At 45.4% G+C, this 16151-nt stretch overlaps 1 protein-coding gene across 2 annotated transcripts in view; it reads right to left on the bottom strand.

Moving 5' to 3' along the window:
- The window catches only part of MERTK (MER proto-oncogene, tyrosine kinase), a 101978-nt gene that overhangs the window by 16258 nt on the left and 69569 nt on the right, over window positions 1–16151 (bottom strand). Inside the window, exons 9-13 of one of the 2 annotated variants that reach the window (XM_014852720.3) lie at window positions 9869–10022; window positions 7178–7331; window positions 4594–4679; window positions 2731–2826; window positions 1935–2015 (exon numbers count right to left, since the gene is read on the bottom strand). In XM_014852720.3, the coding sequence (XP_014708206.1) occupies window positions 1935–2015; window positions 2731–2826; window positions 4594–4679; window positions 7178–7331; window positions 9869–10022 (571 nt within the window). Of the gene's footprint in view, window positions 1–1934; window positions 2016–2730; window positions 2827–4593; window positions 4680–7177; window positions 7332–9835; window positions 10023–16151 lie in introns of both variants that reach the window. The other variant, XM_070511762.1, reaches the window with a different exon arrangement.

The raw sequence follows: 16151 nt of genomic DNA, 5'->3' as shown, positions 1-16151 counted from the left end.
TCTATAGACTTGCAAAATGGCTGCCAACTTTGCCCTCACCTATTGCCTTTGCCACAAACTACTAGGTGGGGGAAGGGAAGGGGTAAGGTCTGTCTGTAACATCCTCCTCTCCCAAGGGGCCAAGGCCCGAGACAAAGGCAGATGAGCTCAGGATTGGAGGCTGGCCACTCTTTCAATCTTTGATAATAAGCATGGATGCAATGTGCATGCAAGCTGTTCTAATTCGGCTGGAGAACAGCAGAGGCAAGGCCAGAAAGGCAACAGGTTCCAGGCTCCGCTTCTTCCTCCCCCCCAAATCTTCTACTCGGTTAATGGGGATAACAGAAGGAGCCTTCCCCGGGACACACGGTAAGGTTCAAATAAAATAACGTGAGAGGCAGGCATGGTGCAGAGTGTGGCACAGCACCAGACTCGGCTCCACGCCCACCGGGCTCGGCTCCAGGGACGCTCCAACTTCGGGGTGTCTTGGTTTCTGGGGGAGAAGACTTGAACCCACATCCCAGCTGTGCTGATTGCCTGTTGCTGTTGTAGTGATGAAATGCGGGAAAAACTGTGCTGTGCTCCGGCACAGTGAGTATTACATAAGTTGTGGGCGTTATTATAGACAGAAAAAGCCTTAAAAAGCAAAAAGCACAAAGCACCAGCCCATGTGACTTGCTGGTCGTTAGGGTTCCTTTTTAGAACTGAAGTAAAACTTCAGCCTCCAATTCAAGTTAAAAATTAAGTCTCAGTCCACGCTTATGCCTCAGGGCCCAGTGAACAGTGCATTTAAATTTTAGGAGGAAACCAATGTCACTTCAGTCCTCGATCAAAAAAATTAATACGGAATATATACAGGTGGTTAATGAGGATGGAACAGTAAGAACATCAACAAATTAAGCACCAAAAAAATCTCCCTCCATATGAACGGTGAAGACAACTGCCGATGAAACGGTCTATTTTATGATCACGGTCTGTTTTATGAGTGCCTAGCTGGACACCACGGACAACAGTGTGTCCCCAGGCCCTGGAAATGCACTTCCTGCAGAAGGGCGTAGGGAAAATGCTGTCATGTTCTGCCACTGCAGCCTGGTCAATGTACAGTGACGAAAAAGTCCAGCACCCCTTCCCTTCCCCCTTCCTGGCTATTTGACTTGGACACGTCCTCATGTCTCTGAGCCTTGTTCCCTTATCCTGGGAGACATCTGCACAGACTCTGGGGACCCCTAACCAGCATCTGCCACTATTTTTGTCAACACTGTAATTTGTCCTCCTCCACACTGCCACCAGAGGGAACTTTCTAGAATGTAATCTGCCCTTGTTCCTCATTTGCTGAAGACTCGTAAGTGTGCTCTACTACTCGGGGGATAAAAGCAGATTCTCTGAGAGGACTTCTAAGGCCCTTCCTGACCCAGAAGCAGGCTCTCTTCCCAGCTTGCTTGGAGATTCTAGTTTCTGATCACAGCTCTTCATATGCCTTTGACTAAAGAATATTCTCCTCTCTCTGGGAAACTTACCTTCCAGGCGGCCCACAGCTTCCTGAGGACCATGCAACCATCCTCAAGTGAGGAAGTGACCCCACCAAGTTAGCCACATCAGCCAGACCAACCCCTGGCTCAGATGCTGCCACCATATGAGCCCTGCCTTGGAAATTCATGCCTTACTCTGCAGTCATTAGCTTTACTACATGACAAAGAGAGAGACAGAGAGAGAGAGTAAAAATAACAAATGTTACTGCCTTGAGTGTAAAGAATATATAATGCAGGTATGAAGGGTAACTTTCCCTCCGTTCGTACAGTAACACCCCTTTGTGACCAACAGTGTTCTGGATGGCCTTCTGACCCATCGGTGACGGCGATCACGACATATGAACTCCACCACTGGCCTTATGGAGCTCCAGATCCAGAGGCAACCGCCCACACCCAGAAGAATCCGTTTAACCAGTGATAACTCACACTTCATGGTCTTCACTGCCACTTTCTGAGAGGTCCCATCCTGCTGATTAAGATTTCCTTCCATCACAGACCCAAATTCTCCTGGGAAGTGAAACAACATCTATGTTGACTCTGTGCAAAATCTCCCTTAGACCACAGAAATCCAGCAGTGCCAGAGCGGCTGTTTTCATGTGGTCCGAGAGGGACCCACACACGGCAGCCGTGCAGAGCCTGCCCAGGCCACCCACACTCGCAAGCCAGGGGCACAGCCCACGCACTAGCCTCCTGCTTGTCACAAGCTTGCTTGGCTCGGCTCACTACCGGATTACACATTATAACTGATCCAAGAAACTCGCAGGACAACATGGAAAATGCTATTGCAATTCATAAAGCAGAAACTCTTAATACCATTATCATTCATCTTAAGATCAACTTGACAAGTTAAACATGTATTTTCACCTTTGTTCTTATTTAACGAATAGGAAGATGCCAAGAATAGTAACCTTAAGAACTAGAGGAATAAATTTAAAGTATATAGGAAAATGACCAACGAAAATATGCTTTTCAATGAAGGAAGGGAATTAATATTTTTCAAGGGCCTCCTGTGCGTGCTAGGCACTGTGGGGGCCCCTTTCATATGTGAAATCTCAGTTTCAAAAATCACTATTTACTTTTTCATTTTAAATTATAAAAGAGAACTATTTGTATTATAACAAAGTCACAAAAATGGTATTTTATTTAATAAATACACATTTAGCAAATTACCGTAAACCGCTTACCTTCTTACTTCACATTTTAAAAGAATTCAACTGCTTACCTTCACCGAGAATTTTTCCAAGAATTAACAGATTCCGGTCAATCACAACATCTTCGAGTTTATTTTGCAGTTCCTCGCTGACTCCCAAGCTACGTACTATAAAAGGAGTGACAGGGGATGTGTGAGAGTTGTCATTGTGCTTCCTTCCATTTGAACATAACTGAAATTGTATACAAGTCCCATAAAATAGTTAGACATCTTACAATTTTGTACCGATAGCTCTCCCTTGAAAATGCCAGTAGTAAAATATCACACAACTCTACTATGATTAAAGTGAGTAAAATGAATCCATCAAGGCAAAATTAATTCTGAAGGATTATAAAAATCAGAACAAGGGGCCGGCCCTGTGGCCGAGGGGTTAAGTTCATACACTCTACTTCAGCAGCTCAGGGTTTTGCCAGTTCGGATCCTGGGTGCGGACATGGCACCGCTTAGCAAGCCCTGCTGTGGTAGGGGTCCCACATATAAAGTAGAGGAAGATGGGTATGGATGTTAGCTCAGGGCCAGTCTTCCTCAGCAAAAAGAGGAGGATTGGCAGCAGATGTTAGCTCAGGGCTGATCTTCCTCAAAAAAAAAAAAAAAAAAAAATCAGAACCAGATTTCTTTTCCATGCGCGCAGCAGCAGCCACAATCAGATCACGTAGGGGAGGGCTGCCCCTGACTTAAAGCAGTGAGGAGGGTCAGCCGACAGGTGTTTTCCAGTGGAGAGTTTACATTAGATCCCTGACTATGGTGCACAAAAGAGCCCTCGGGACACCCCCTCTGCCCTCCATGCCAGGGAAGGAGGCCCAGAAACCACAGGAATCGTGGAGAACACGCTGTCGTCCTACATATGGTATAGGGGACCTCACCAGAATGACATGGAGAGTGCTAAACTGAGAGCTTTGGAGGAACTGGGGAATGAGATCCTCCATAATGAGGTGTGGATGGGCACTGACAATCAGGGTCATCAACAAGAGAAATTAACCAGGAGAGGGAGACCAAGTCAATAACTATGGGGCAAATGATTCAGTTTGTGCCATTGTTAACGCATGAGCAAGCCTTTGAAAGAAAACAATGTGGGTAATTAGAAAGGGCACATTAGCTCTTAGAGAAAAAACTTTACCCAAATGGTCCTGCAACCAAGGAAATAAACTGGTCTAAATAAAACAATTTTTAATGCAAGAACAGACATCTAAAAGTCAAAACTTCTAGATCAGAAAAGTAAAGAAATTAATAACATTTACATCAAACGAGCTCTTATTTCACGGCGGCCCGTATTCCATCATTCTTATATTTGTTTCTTGTTGTTGTTTTTGGCAAACATCCAGAAGATGGAATTTGGTAATATTTACACACACTTTCTACACTGTCTCTGAAACTATTCAAGAACGCAGCTATCTGTTTATTCCCACTCCGCAACCTGGAAGACCCCACTCTGATTCAGCAAAACTCAAACCATAATTGTCACAAAGTATGTCGGAGAAGTGTTCTCTGAGTTGGTGGCCAGGAAGAAACAGGAAATGAGCTCTAGACTATGTCAGTTGCTTTGCCATTTCCTTTAAATCCTAGACCTCTACCCACATCTTCTCCGTCACCCCGGAGAGTTCCTTTTTCCCTCCGAGTTTCATGGTAATACAAGTCCATAACCCCCGCCGCTCGACCTCAGGGCCAGCTCCAGGCTCCCAGGAAACAGCCGGCAGGGAAGCACGTGGCCACGTCTGACTAGCCACCTGCCGGCTTCTGACGACATTTTCCTATTTAAAATATCCATTTTTCAGCTCCTTTGGCTTTTCTTAGAAATCTGTCACTTAATTTGTTGTTCTTTCTTTGCTCTCAACTATTTTAACTTTTGCCAAAAAAGGGACATGAAGGCCAACTTACGGGTGAGTTCAATGGCTCGCCGACAGAAAGACTTCTTTGCTATATAATTGACGACTAATTCCGAATCCTCCTCCGTGAAGGCGTTCCTGGTGAAGGAAGACAGACATCTCATACTACAGAACCAGGGCTGCTGAGGCCGGGGCCGAGGCCAAGGGATGCTGCTCAGCTGCCCCCCAGTTCAGAGCGCTCTTCTACAACAGAAACATTTCCACCTGGGAGAAATATGTCTCTTTCTTTAGCTCTATTTCAGGCTTACCTGGTAACATCAAAACAGCTCTGTGTAGGTACCATCGGGAGCAAAGAACAACTGACAAGCTCCCAATGGCCAAAGCTGTCACAATCTGAGCAACAAAATGAAGTATAAATCAAAGTACAAAATGAATATCTATGAGTTCATATATATATATGACCTTGGAGACCATTCAGAGATACATAATACAAAGGAAGCCTGGAAAAGTTAAAAGACCTGTTTAAGTGACAGAATTAATGCTGGAAGCCAGGTGTCATATCTTCTAGTCCAGTGTTCTCTCCTCTGTGTTCTAGGCTCCCTGCCACCACAGGGCCTTTGCATGCGCTGTTCTTTCTGGCTGGAATGCTCTTCCCCTTCTCTCTCACCTAATTAATACCTGTTCTTTCTTCAGATTTTAGCTCAAATGTCAGCTCTGCAGGAAGGCCTTTCCTGACTTTCTTAATGCAGTCAAATTCTCCTGTTAATACACACTTACAGGTCCTTGTATACAGAATTTACCACAGTTGCCAATTTATATTTACTTACATGATTACTGCCTGAATCCCCATTAACTTTGAGCCCCCTGAGGGCAGGAGCAGCGCCTGTTTTTGTTCACCCCTGTATCCCAGGCTGCCGCAGTGCCCAGCACCTAAGGAAGCTTCAATCCGTATTAATGAGCTATGTTTACAACTTCCTCAGAGGTTCTCTGTGCTTGTTTCCTAACGAGCCCATAAACTATACCCAGACTCTGGGATGTATTTTAGTCAACTATACGTTCAGGATTTAGATCAGATTTGACCCACTTCCTTAAAATAGTCATTCTTAGCATACTAAGATATACTAATTACAAGGATAGAGTTGTAAGTACTATGGGTGCCTGACCCCTACAACTGGGATGGACACAAATAAAGGGCAGTCTAGCCTCCACTCTTTTTTTTTTCAGGTATGCTTTTTTTTTTGGTGAGGAAGATTGGCCCTGAGCTAACTTAACACCTGTTGCCAATCTTCCTGTCTTTTTTTTTCCTCCCCAAAGCCCCAACACATAGTTGTATATCATGGTTGTAGGTCATTCTAGTCCTTCTATGTGGGATACCACCACAGCATGGCTTGATGAGCAGGGTGTAGGTCGGTGCCCAGGATCCAAACCAGCCAACCCTGGGCCACCGAAGTGGAGTGGGTGAACTTAACCACTCAGCCATGGGGCCGGCCCAGAGCCACCACTCTTGTGCCCCGTCTCTGGGCCCATGGGAAGTTTTGCGGTGAATGGAACACTCTCACGGCATTCTCCAGGTGGAGCAATGAGAGAAAGCTGCTCAGCTCCCTCCAAAACACAGCCACCACCCCTCCCTCATTCTGCTCCATTCCAAGCTGTCAACAGCTTGCCTCTTAGAAATACTTCCTCCGTCCCATGAGTGGTCAACTGGATTTCATGGGAATCCAAACGCACTTCAGAGGCACTGGAGTAGAAAACAGTTCCAGAAACAACATTTACACACAGCCTTCTTTTCATAGGTTGCTCTAACACAGCTTCTCATTTTTGTTGATATTTAACTACTGTTTGGTTATAAAAGTCAGATGTATAGAAAATAAGAAAAAGAGCTGCTCTCTAAATTTAATGTGAAAATACAGTTTTTCTCTATTAGAAAAATAACTGAACATTACAGAAAACGTGTAAAATACAGCAAAAAAAAAACAAGACAGAATCGCCCACCATTACACCATCCAGCATTGCTAATGCTTGGGTGAATTACCTTCTAGTATTTTTATCTATACATACATTTCCTCTGTTTTGTTTTGAACAATTAGGATCTTTTTTTTTAAAGATTGGCACCTGAGCTAACAACTGTTGCCAATCTTCTTTTTTTATTTTTTTGCTTTTTCTCCCCAAATTCACCCAGTACATAGCTGTATATTGTAGTTGTGAGTGCCTCTGGTTGTGGTATGTGGGACGTGGCCTCGCCGTGGCCTGACAAGCAATGCCATGTCCGTGCCCAGGATCCGAACCAGCAAAACCCTGGGCCGCCAAAGTGGAGCACGTGAACTTAACCACTCAGCCACAGGGTGGCCTCAATTAGGATTATTTTAAAGACTTCTAATAAAAATCCTCATTTAGCAGCACCCCAGTTTGAGGAGTGAAGGCCTACTGATGCCGTTCTTGGTAAATGAGCTCCTTGCAAGGCTGGCTGCCTCCGCAGCGCTGGCCTAAGCAGCGCTGGCCTGCCCCGCAGGTGTGCACAGCACAGGGCATCCAGCTGGGTAAACGTGAAGAGCTGGGCCGGCAAGAGAGGCCTTATCACTGGGCATAACAACCTCCCTGATACCACTAGAGAAAACATTTTAAACTGGGAAACTTACCCGAACTTTGTCTCCTGGACTCTTTTTCTGATGGCCAGAGAAATATACAAAACCAGCCCAATCAAAACAAACCCGCAGAGGCAGCCAAGGATGACGAGCACAGGATCTGCACTGCCAGGGGCTGGAGTTGACGAGGGGGCAAAGTCCACCAAACCTGGTAAAATACCAACAGAATCAACTCAAAACATCTCCTTGGGATCTGAAATACATAAGAAGCATCAGCCTGTCATAGGGAAGAACAGAGAGTCAAAGGCTCCAGAACTTAGTCCTTTTCTATTGTGTGATCTTCGAAGGCAGGCCATCCTCACTCGGATAGTGCAAACTGAGGCTATGCAGAGTGATCCGAACAATCAATGGAAACTCTCCCCAGGTCGGTTATAAATGTATAAGGTGTTGAAAAAATTACATTTATCTGGTACGCCATAATTTAAAACACTAGAAATACTGAGAACTAAGATTTTTTATTTCTTTGTGAAATAGATGAGAAATCAGCTATTTTGCATTGCTCGTAGGCATTTTATAGGACGAACAATCCTGCTCACATCCAGAGTCTGGACAGTAGATAAGGACTTGAGCTTAGGATTCCCGCCACAAGGTCCCACTTTGCTTTCCCTGGGGCATCTTTTAAAATAACCACTTAGAGTTGAGCCCTAGAAAAGTCAGTGACCTCCTAACTTATAAGGCCCAAATCACCTTATAAGTAATAGGTCTTGCTACCCTGTTCTCTATCTTCTGCTCCCTGGTGACCTGGGACAGAGGACTGCCCTTCCCTGGGCTGGTTGGTGTCCTTCCACCCACTCCTGCCCCTGCCCCCGGGTTCTGGGATTTGTAAGCAATAAGTCTTGTGACTTTACTTCCTCTGGGTGAATATACTGAATATTCACTGCACATTCAATCAAAGCGACCCTGGGGGTTTCACTTCCCCACAGAGGGAGCTCGGATGCTGAGGGAACTACCTGCTGACCCCGGGGCGGGCCTGTGCCTCCTCATTCATTGGGTCATAATCTGCATACTCTTAATTTAATACACCAACCACAGGCCCCCCAACAGAAGTGTGAAGATTTTTGCCTAACTTCTTCTGGGACATCTTCATCCTTTTCGGCACAACCACTTCACTCCTGTGGGTAAGTTCCCCCGCACTGTGTTCCCCATCTGCATGACTAGAGTCTATGAATGGCAGCAGGACCAGCACTCCCACCGTCCACTGCTTCTCCCGTAACTCCACGGACGTTCAACTCAGATTCACTTCCAACACTATCACTTTTCCTCTCTTTGCTGCACTTTCGTCTTTGTTCGCCAACTTCCTCTTTCAATTATCCATTTTTGTAAAATATCATGTGGGACTGTCACAGGGAGACAAGAAAATAACACAGCTGGATGTCTTGTTAGATGTGCGTGAACTGAATAAGGAAAGCATAGTGACCAACCACCGACAGACTTTGAAAGAAGTGACGTGCCAGTCACGATCATGACACGCATCTCTTATTTACGTAGCCATCCGTGGACTGAAGACTGGTGGTGAAGTTTATACTGTATGCAATTACTCACAGTTCATATATGATGATAACTCAAACTTGAGCCATATCGTTGGGGAACTGGTGTTAACTAAACTGTGGTAACTGAAATATATGCGTATTGGAATCACGCACAGCAAAGACTGCCAGTATAGCAAAGCTTTTTAAAATTTTGTAGAGTTTATTATGTATGAAGATAAAAGGTCTGTTGTCTTAAACTCTGATGTTTTAACCTGTGCCTTTAGAATCAGCATCTCATTGTTTTTGAATTTCAACCAGGCAGACACACCTTGCGTCCCCATTCCCAAGTACTAATGTTCCCCAGGTACAGGGCCTCCGGGCTGCAGGAACTGCAGTCTGGCTCCAATTTAGCACTAAAAGGAAAAGCGTGTTTGAGGATCCCTGGAACTGACAGATGGTGACACAGTGGTCTGCTCACAAACTCTGTCTGTTACACGTACAAAGGCCGTATTTGGCAAGAACTTGTAAATGCACAAATCACACTGACGAGATGTCTGTGCATGGAGTTTACGACAGCAGTGCAACATCAAACAACCCAGGGCAGGTCACAGTCAGAACAAAGGTGGCCCCACTGGCCTATGGAATGCAAGTTTGGGTCGCTTGGGGCACCCTAGTGGCACCTCGCCAAAGGACACTCCAAGAATACGCAGAAGCCAGCAGGCGGGGCCGGGCCTTCAGCTCAGTGAGCCTGGTGCCATCGAAGGACGGCTTCTGTAGGAAATACTGCATGTTCTGTATTGATTGGTCATGAAGCACGATACCCACGGCTTGAATGAGTAACAACATGGCAAAACAAACACTACCAATAAAGAGTGCCAACTACAGAGAACTAAGGACTAGCCATACTGTCTATCCAAAATTCAGTCATGTATCCATCATTTAAACCAAACTCAATAGGTCAACTTGCTACTCTGAAAGGCCTGACCTTCCTAAGTAAGTTATTACCATTAACAGGAAGGGCAGCGGGAGGACTCACAAGCACCACTAGCTTTGTGAAGCTGTGTTAGCACGTCAACCATCTTTATCGTTGCAAAAATTCCTTTTGGCCTTTCTTTTTCCTTCTTAAACAAGCCGTCCATCCCACAGGTTACCCTCTGGCCGTCTGTGCATTGCTTGGACTCACGTTTTATCAGCCGATAAGGGCGCCAGCTCTCACCGTTTGGAGGGATGGGTATTTTCACTGGGTCACTGAAGGGCCCGACTCCCCCTCTTGTGACAGCTGCAATCCTCACGGTGCACGTGGCATTGTGGACTTGAACAGAAATCTGAGCCCGGCTGCCGTTCTGGCCGACTTCTTCAGACAGCTCTTTCTGGGGACAGAGAGGAAAGGAGAGGGAATGAAATACTGAGACACCAGGGGCTTGTTGCCTGCTTGCCCCTAGTTCCTTCTTCCCACCCACATCCCGGGGGGCAGTGGCTGTGTTTCCACAGCATTCCTTCCTCACTCAGGCCACAGCCAATGACACCAAAAGGCGGGCAGGGATGCGGGACGGGCTGTCAGCAACCTCAGGCCTAGGGGGCTTTGGCCAATGAGGGCCGTTGAGGGCACGGCACTTAGAGTGGTCAGTGAAGAAGCCTCTGGAAGAGAGGGACCATGTAGCAGATGCACCTAGACAGTAAGAACAAGACTGACTCCTTGACACCCCTGCCCTCAGAACTACCACAGAACATTGCCCAAGAGCCACACTGTCTCTTGACATCCACCACCTGCCAGCCTCCCCTGAACCAGCACCAATGGGCTCCTTTCCTTGCAATTATAAGAGTTTTGACTAAAATCTACATTTAGGAGGGCACTGACACTCTTTTTTTCCTCTAGTGTGACACATGCACAATTTGCCCGATTTTCAAAAATCTGTTTCACTTTTACTTATTTTGTTTTAAAGCCATTGCTGTGTAACAGCAGCCATTAAAACATAGGAGGAAATGATTTTTGAAAAAAATAACCAGAACTAAGTGTTTACACAACACTTTGCCCTTTGTTTCCAAACCCCGACTATGACGATGTTCTCTAGTGAAGGAAACTAATTGTGTATTTAGGGCTGGCTTTTCAAACGGCAACTGGAGGGTTTGTGAGGCTGAAACGAAGCCCTAGGAATATGTCTTTATCTCTGAATGTTGGAGATTTGATTTTACGGAAGAAAGAGATAAATGTTACATCATGCGGAGCATACCTATCGTGGATCACCAATGAACAATGGGGGCTGGTTTGGGTAGTAACTTTATTCCCTGTCACGCAGTCTCATGGCTGGTCACTCCTAACAGGGCTGCAGGGTGGGACAGCCCAGCCTTTCAAAGCACAACAGCCTTCATGCCTCACAAGGAACACTGGCTGCTTCTGGCTTCGTACTTCTTGTTTATGAAGACTCAAATAAAATACATCATTTATAAGAGAAGTCTCAAAACAAGAGGAAATGCATGATTGCAAAAGAATTAAATCCCTAAAAGAAGAGAAATCCTAACAAAAACAAAATTATCCTTTTGGAAATAACACCAACGTAGTTTATAATACCCATTCACTTAGGGCCTATAACTCACAATGAACACCCAGAGAAGTTACTATTTTATTTCCATCTCCTAGTCCCCAAGTGAGTTAACAGATGCAAAGAGCTAATCCGTGTGAAGTGCTTGGAAGAGTGCCTGGCCCTGTTCCAACAGGGGGATTATGAGATTACAGGGTAACAGAGCGAATGTTACCCATGGGTAGCAATGGCCATCATCATAGTTGTTGCTGTCATCATTATGAATCTTTTTTTTTTTTTGAGGAAGATTAGCCTTGAGCTAACATCTGCCGCCAATCCTCCTCTTTTTGCTGAGGAAGACTGGCCCTGAGCTAACATCCGTGCCCATCTTCCTCTACTTTATATGTGGGACGCCTACCACAGCATGGCTTGCCAAGTGGTGTCATGCCTGAACCTGGGATCTGAACCGGCGAACCCTGGGCCACTGAGGCAGAACATGCGAACTTAACTGCTGTGCCACTGGGCTGGCCCCCTGTTCTGAATCTTGAAGTATGGAAATGATGCCAGCCACTACTTACTGATAACACATTTTGGAACTACATAAAGAATTATCCCATTTTAGGGGTGGAATTATAATATATGTTAAAGTAGTGATTAGAAAAATATGTGATAAATATTTTAGTGGAGGTGTAACAATTTTCTCTAAGGATACCTCAAATATAGTTTAAAGACGATTCCTGTTTTTAAAAATTGATGCAATTTGGGGGCTGGCCCTGTGGACAAGTAGTTAAGTTCGTGCGCTCTGCTGCAGGCGGCCCAGTGTTTTGTTGGTTCGAATCCTGGGCGCGGACATGGCACTGCTCATAAAACCATGCTAAGGCAGCGTCCCACATACCACAACTAGAAGGACCCACAACGAAGGATATACAACTATGTACTGGGGGGCTTTGGGGAGAAAAAGGAAGAAAAAAAATCTTTAAAAAAAAAACTGATGCAATTTATCCATACTGTTCTGATGCCAAATGTGTAAAGAAAGGCATGACCATATTCTTATTCCCAAACATTTATTTTAATTTTGAAAGTGGACAGAGAAATCCATTTAAAATCAGACACACACGGGAGCCACTCTGTGAGCGTCACTCCCTAACTGTCAGGTGCCGGCCACATAAGGTGGGGCCATTTCCCCCGCACAAGGTGGTCTGGTCCTGGGGCACACGCTCTGGGCCAACTGCATATTTCTCATTCAGTGAGCTTTCATTTTTCACCAACACAGGCCCATATCCTCAAGGACTTAAAATCTAAGAGCGTTTTCAGGTAATGAAATAGGATTTATAATATGACACTCGATCACAACTTTACTCACACAGAAAACACGTGGACCTTGCCTGTTGGGGAAAGTAACAGCCCATCTTTGGGAACACGACTTCCTTTTTCCCGTGTGTGGCATTGGTTGGTTGGGGCAACTGCAGTGGTATTTGTTTTCAGTTATCCAAAGACGTTAATATCTCTAACTCTCTAAGAATTCACAATCCTATCATTCGTAACTGTGTTTGAGAATGTGGCCCGTTTTACAGCCACAAAGAAGAGTAACATTCAGTGGGGAAAGGACTACCAGATAAAAGTTTCTGTCATGCTACAACAACAAAGGTGACTTGTTCAAAAGGGCTTCACATGCACAGGCATCAATGCAAATCTCTCACATCTTACTCTTCAAACGTGTGCTGTTCTTTCTTCTGCTAAGACGCCACACTATGGAAGTGGAATGACAGACACTATATAATGAAGAAAGCCAACGGCATCTGGGAAAGAGTAGTGGGGCTCTGAAAAGCACTCGCTTTGGAGTTAGCCAGACCCAGGTTCTTATCCCAGGGCTACCAATTCCAAGATCTGTGACTCTGGCTAAGTTATGCAATGTCTCTGAGCTTCAGTTTAATCAAATGAAAACTGAGAATAATAACATCTTCCTCACAGTGCTTTTGTAAGAGTTGAGTTCCTTTATGTAAAACACTTCGCGTGCAGTCTGGCACACTGTAAGCAATCAATGGTGGGGATTAGTATTCCTATATTCCCACAGCACCTATAAGGCGCTATATTTGGGTCTTCTTTCCCTGTAGATATAAGGCCCTCTTACAGAATTGACCTGGTAGTATCTTTCAAGTCTTGCTGCATTAGAGAAAAATAATCAAGGCTGTCTAGCTCCCAAAACCAAGAAGTTTATTTGACCCATTCATTGAGTTTTCTGCCATTGTAGGTTCTTCCTCCAGGCAAAACGTCCTATCCTTGATTGATCCTTGGGTTTCAGACCCCTGGCTGGCCTGTCTCCCAAGAACCTCGCCTTTTCCTCAGACCTTATGATGACACCAGCTCAAATGCTCTGCCCACCTTTGACAGTGAGTAAGAGAGAGAAAGAAGGAAAGGAAGAGGCAGTGGGCACACGCCAACGTCTGGGCATGCAGCTTGTTAGGGAGGCAGGGGTCCAGGCCCAAGGAAGGAATCCTGAGAGCACTGTGGCTTCCCGAGGTCTTTTAAGAAGTTAGCTCTACACATCACGTTGTGTCTAAGCCCTCAATAAGCTGCAAGGAAACTTCCTTCTGACCTAACATCTTCACTCTTTCCAAACACAGTTAAACGAGCAGTAGAGCCACAAGCCCAAAACAACGAGCTCTACAAGAATGACTCCTATAAAAATGAGTCCGTCTAACATTTGGGCAATTCTGAGTCAAAGACTTATTTACTGCAGAACATCAAAGAGCCTTAAACTTGCTAGTATATACTGTGGGTCTTCAAGAAGGGGTACAATATGCAATATTTTGTAAACTTATTTGCTCCCTGAATTCTTTTCTTACAGAAGGTCCATGGACACCTCATGGGAACAGGAATGGGATAGGAAACACTAGTCCATGCTCATCAAAAGACTGTCCCGTTCACAGAGAGGAATTCTCTAGCTAGAATGGATGTCAGCCCAGTCCACGCATCAAGTCCACGGTGCCATAAATGCCCACAAAGTTGAAGGGCCTGTGTTCAGACAGTACAAAGATGAGCAAGACATGGCTCCAACTTCAAAGAGAACAGATTGTACTTGCTCTGAAACTTTGGATTTGAGCTTTCATTTGGAAGGCAGGGGATATCAAGAAAAATAGAACCAAATAAAGTCGGTATCTTCACCAAGGTACAGCAAATGTCTATTCAGTAAATATTAGGAATTTCTTAGTCTGAAAGTGACGTAACGGTTGTGGGATAACAAAGCTCCAAACTGAAAACGAACCCAAAGACCACTTCCAAGAAAGTTCTAAAATTGCATACACAAAAATCACCCTTATTAGAGTAATAAGTAGGAATATCTTTCAAAAATATCCAATTCCGTTGCCTTGCATAAAGAAGGTGTAGCTTTAGTGACAGTTTTCTAAAAATGGAAATGAAAGGACAATTTTGAGAGATGAAGTTGTGTCTAACTCTCGCCCTTCCGAAATGAAAGGAGTTCAAGAAGCCGAGGGGATGGGTGCAGAGATTGTTCCAAACCCCACTTTGGGCATGGGTTTTAGGCTCCTTCCAGAGTCGGCTCTTCTTCAGTATTTTTATTAGGCTCCAGCTGTGGTTCACGAGCTTGAAGCTTAGCTGCAGCAGAGAATGTTACCCAAAGTAAAGTGAGCCACTAAGTCTTTTGTTGTCACAAGACCATCGTGAGGCACAAAGCATAGCATGAGTACAATGCAAGTGACCTTCTCACTGGGATGACCCAGCATCTCCAAGGAGGTACCGCGTGGAAAAGTCACGGCCCTGACTGTGGTGGTATTGTTCTCACGCAGAGGGGACCGTTCTGAACAAAGGGCAACAAGTATGCACAGCACAGCTGAGTGTCAACGGCATTTATTGCTTTAGGCTCTCCAGCAGCGTCATTCCTAAGGCGTCATTCATCACGCTTGCTCTTCAGCACAAAGACCTCAGCTCAGGAGGTCCACTCCAAAGAGGGAGCTTTCACCCATGCCAGAAGGAGAAGGAGAAAGGACGACCTGCAGCTCTTTAAACAAACTGGCTTGTTTTTAGACCGCTCGAGTGTCTGCTGGAAACACAATGACTGGACCTTCAGGAGCTATACTAAGAATGCAGCATTGTGAAAAAGAGATTTTCTCTAGGAGAGGCGCTTGATTCCCCTGACTCAACCAGTGTGGAAATGCAGACCACAATCAACAGGCACCTTGCACAAATGCTTTGGGACAAAAGACCAGGAAATGACAGGCTGCTTCTCTCCTAGCTGCAACTATTTCGCAGGGTTTTTACTGGTACTACCAACAAACTCTTATCATTTACTATGAGGCAGAACAAATTGTGGACTTCTAAGTCCTCTTCTTTTTCCTCTCCTTCCATCACCTTCTGTTTCCAACAGTCTGCTTCCTGATAGGTAAACTGAGGCAGGAAAACAAAAAGAATAAATCCCAACTGGCCTTTTGGAAAACAGAACTTTTGGTAAAAGCTGGATGACGTGAGGTTGAAAATGACGGAAACAAAGCTTGGACGTCATCAGTGGTTGCAGCTGTTCACCCGGCCCTCTCTCCTGCCAAGAAGCTGTATTCCTCTTGCGTGCTGCCCCATACAGATGCTGTGAGGACGCTAACATCTGATCTATCACCAGGGTTAGATTGATAAGGAATGTGGCAACACAAAAGAAGCATGCTATCCATGATGGCGATCAAGAGACAGTTCTGATGAAATCAGTGCATCTGCCCTTCCAAGAACGCTCTGTGGCACAAAGCGGTCAGCGTCACGTCAACCCTCTTCCTTTTGCAAGGGGGTGGGGGCCTGTCCGGGAGCTGCCTATGCAACCACACTCAGGCATCATCACTCAGCTGCGCCCCCTACCTCTGTCTTGGGCCAAGTGTTCCCACCACAGCAGTGATCTTTAGACCTCATAGCAGTCAAAATCAGATGGCCCCCTGGGCTTGACTGGACTTGTGCCTGATAAAGTCATTCCCCCTGGAAGGG

Source organism: Equus asinus, chromosome 6 (genome assembly GCF_041296235.1).
Source record: "Equus asinus isolate D_3611 breed Donkey chromosome 6, EquAss-T2T_v2, whole genome shotgun sequence".
Taxonomy (NCBI): Eukaryota; Metazoa; Chordata; class Mammalia; order Perissodactyla; family Equidae; genus Equus; species Equus asinus.
The sequence above is the reverse complement of the archived record's forward strand: the minus strand, read 5'-3'. Positions and strand labels throughout refer to the sequence as shown.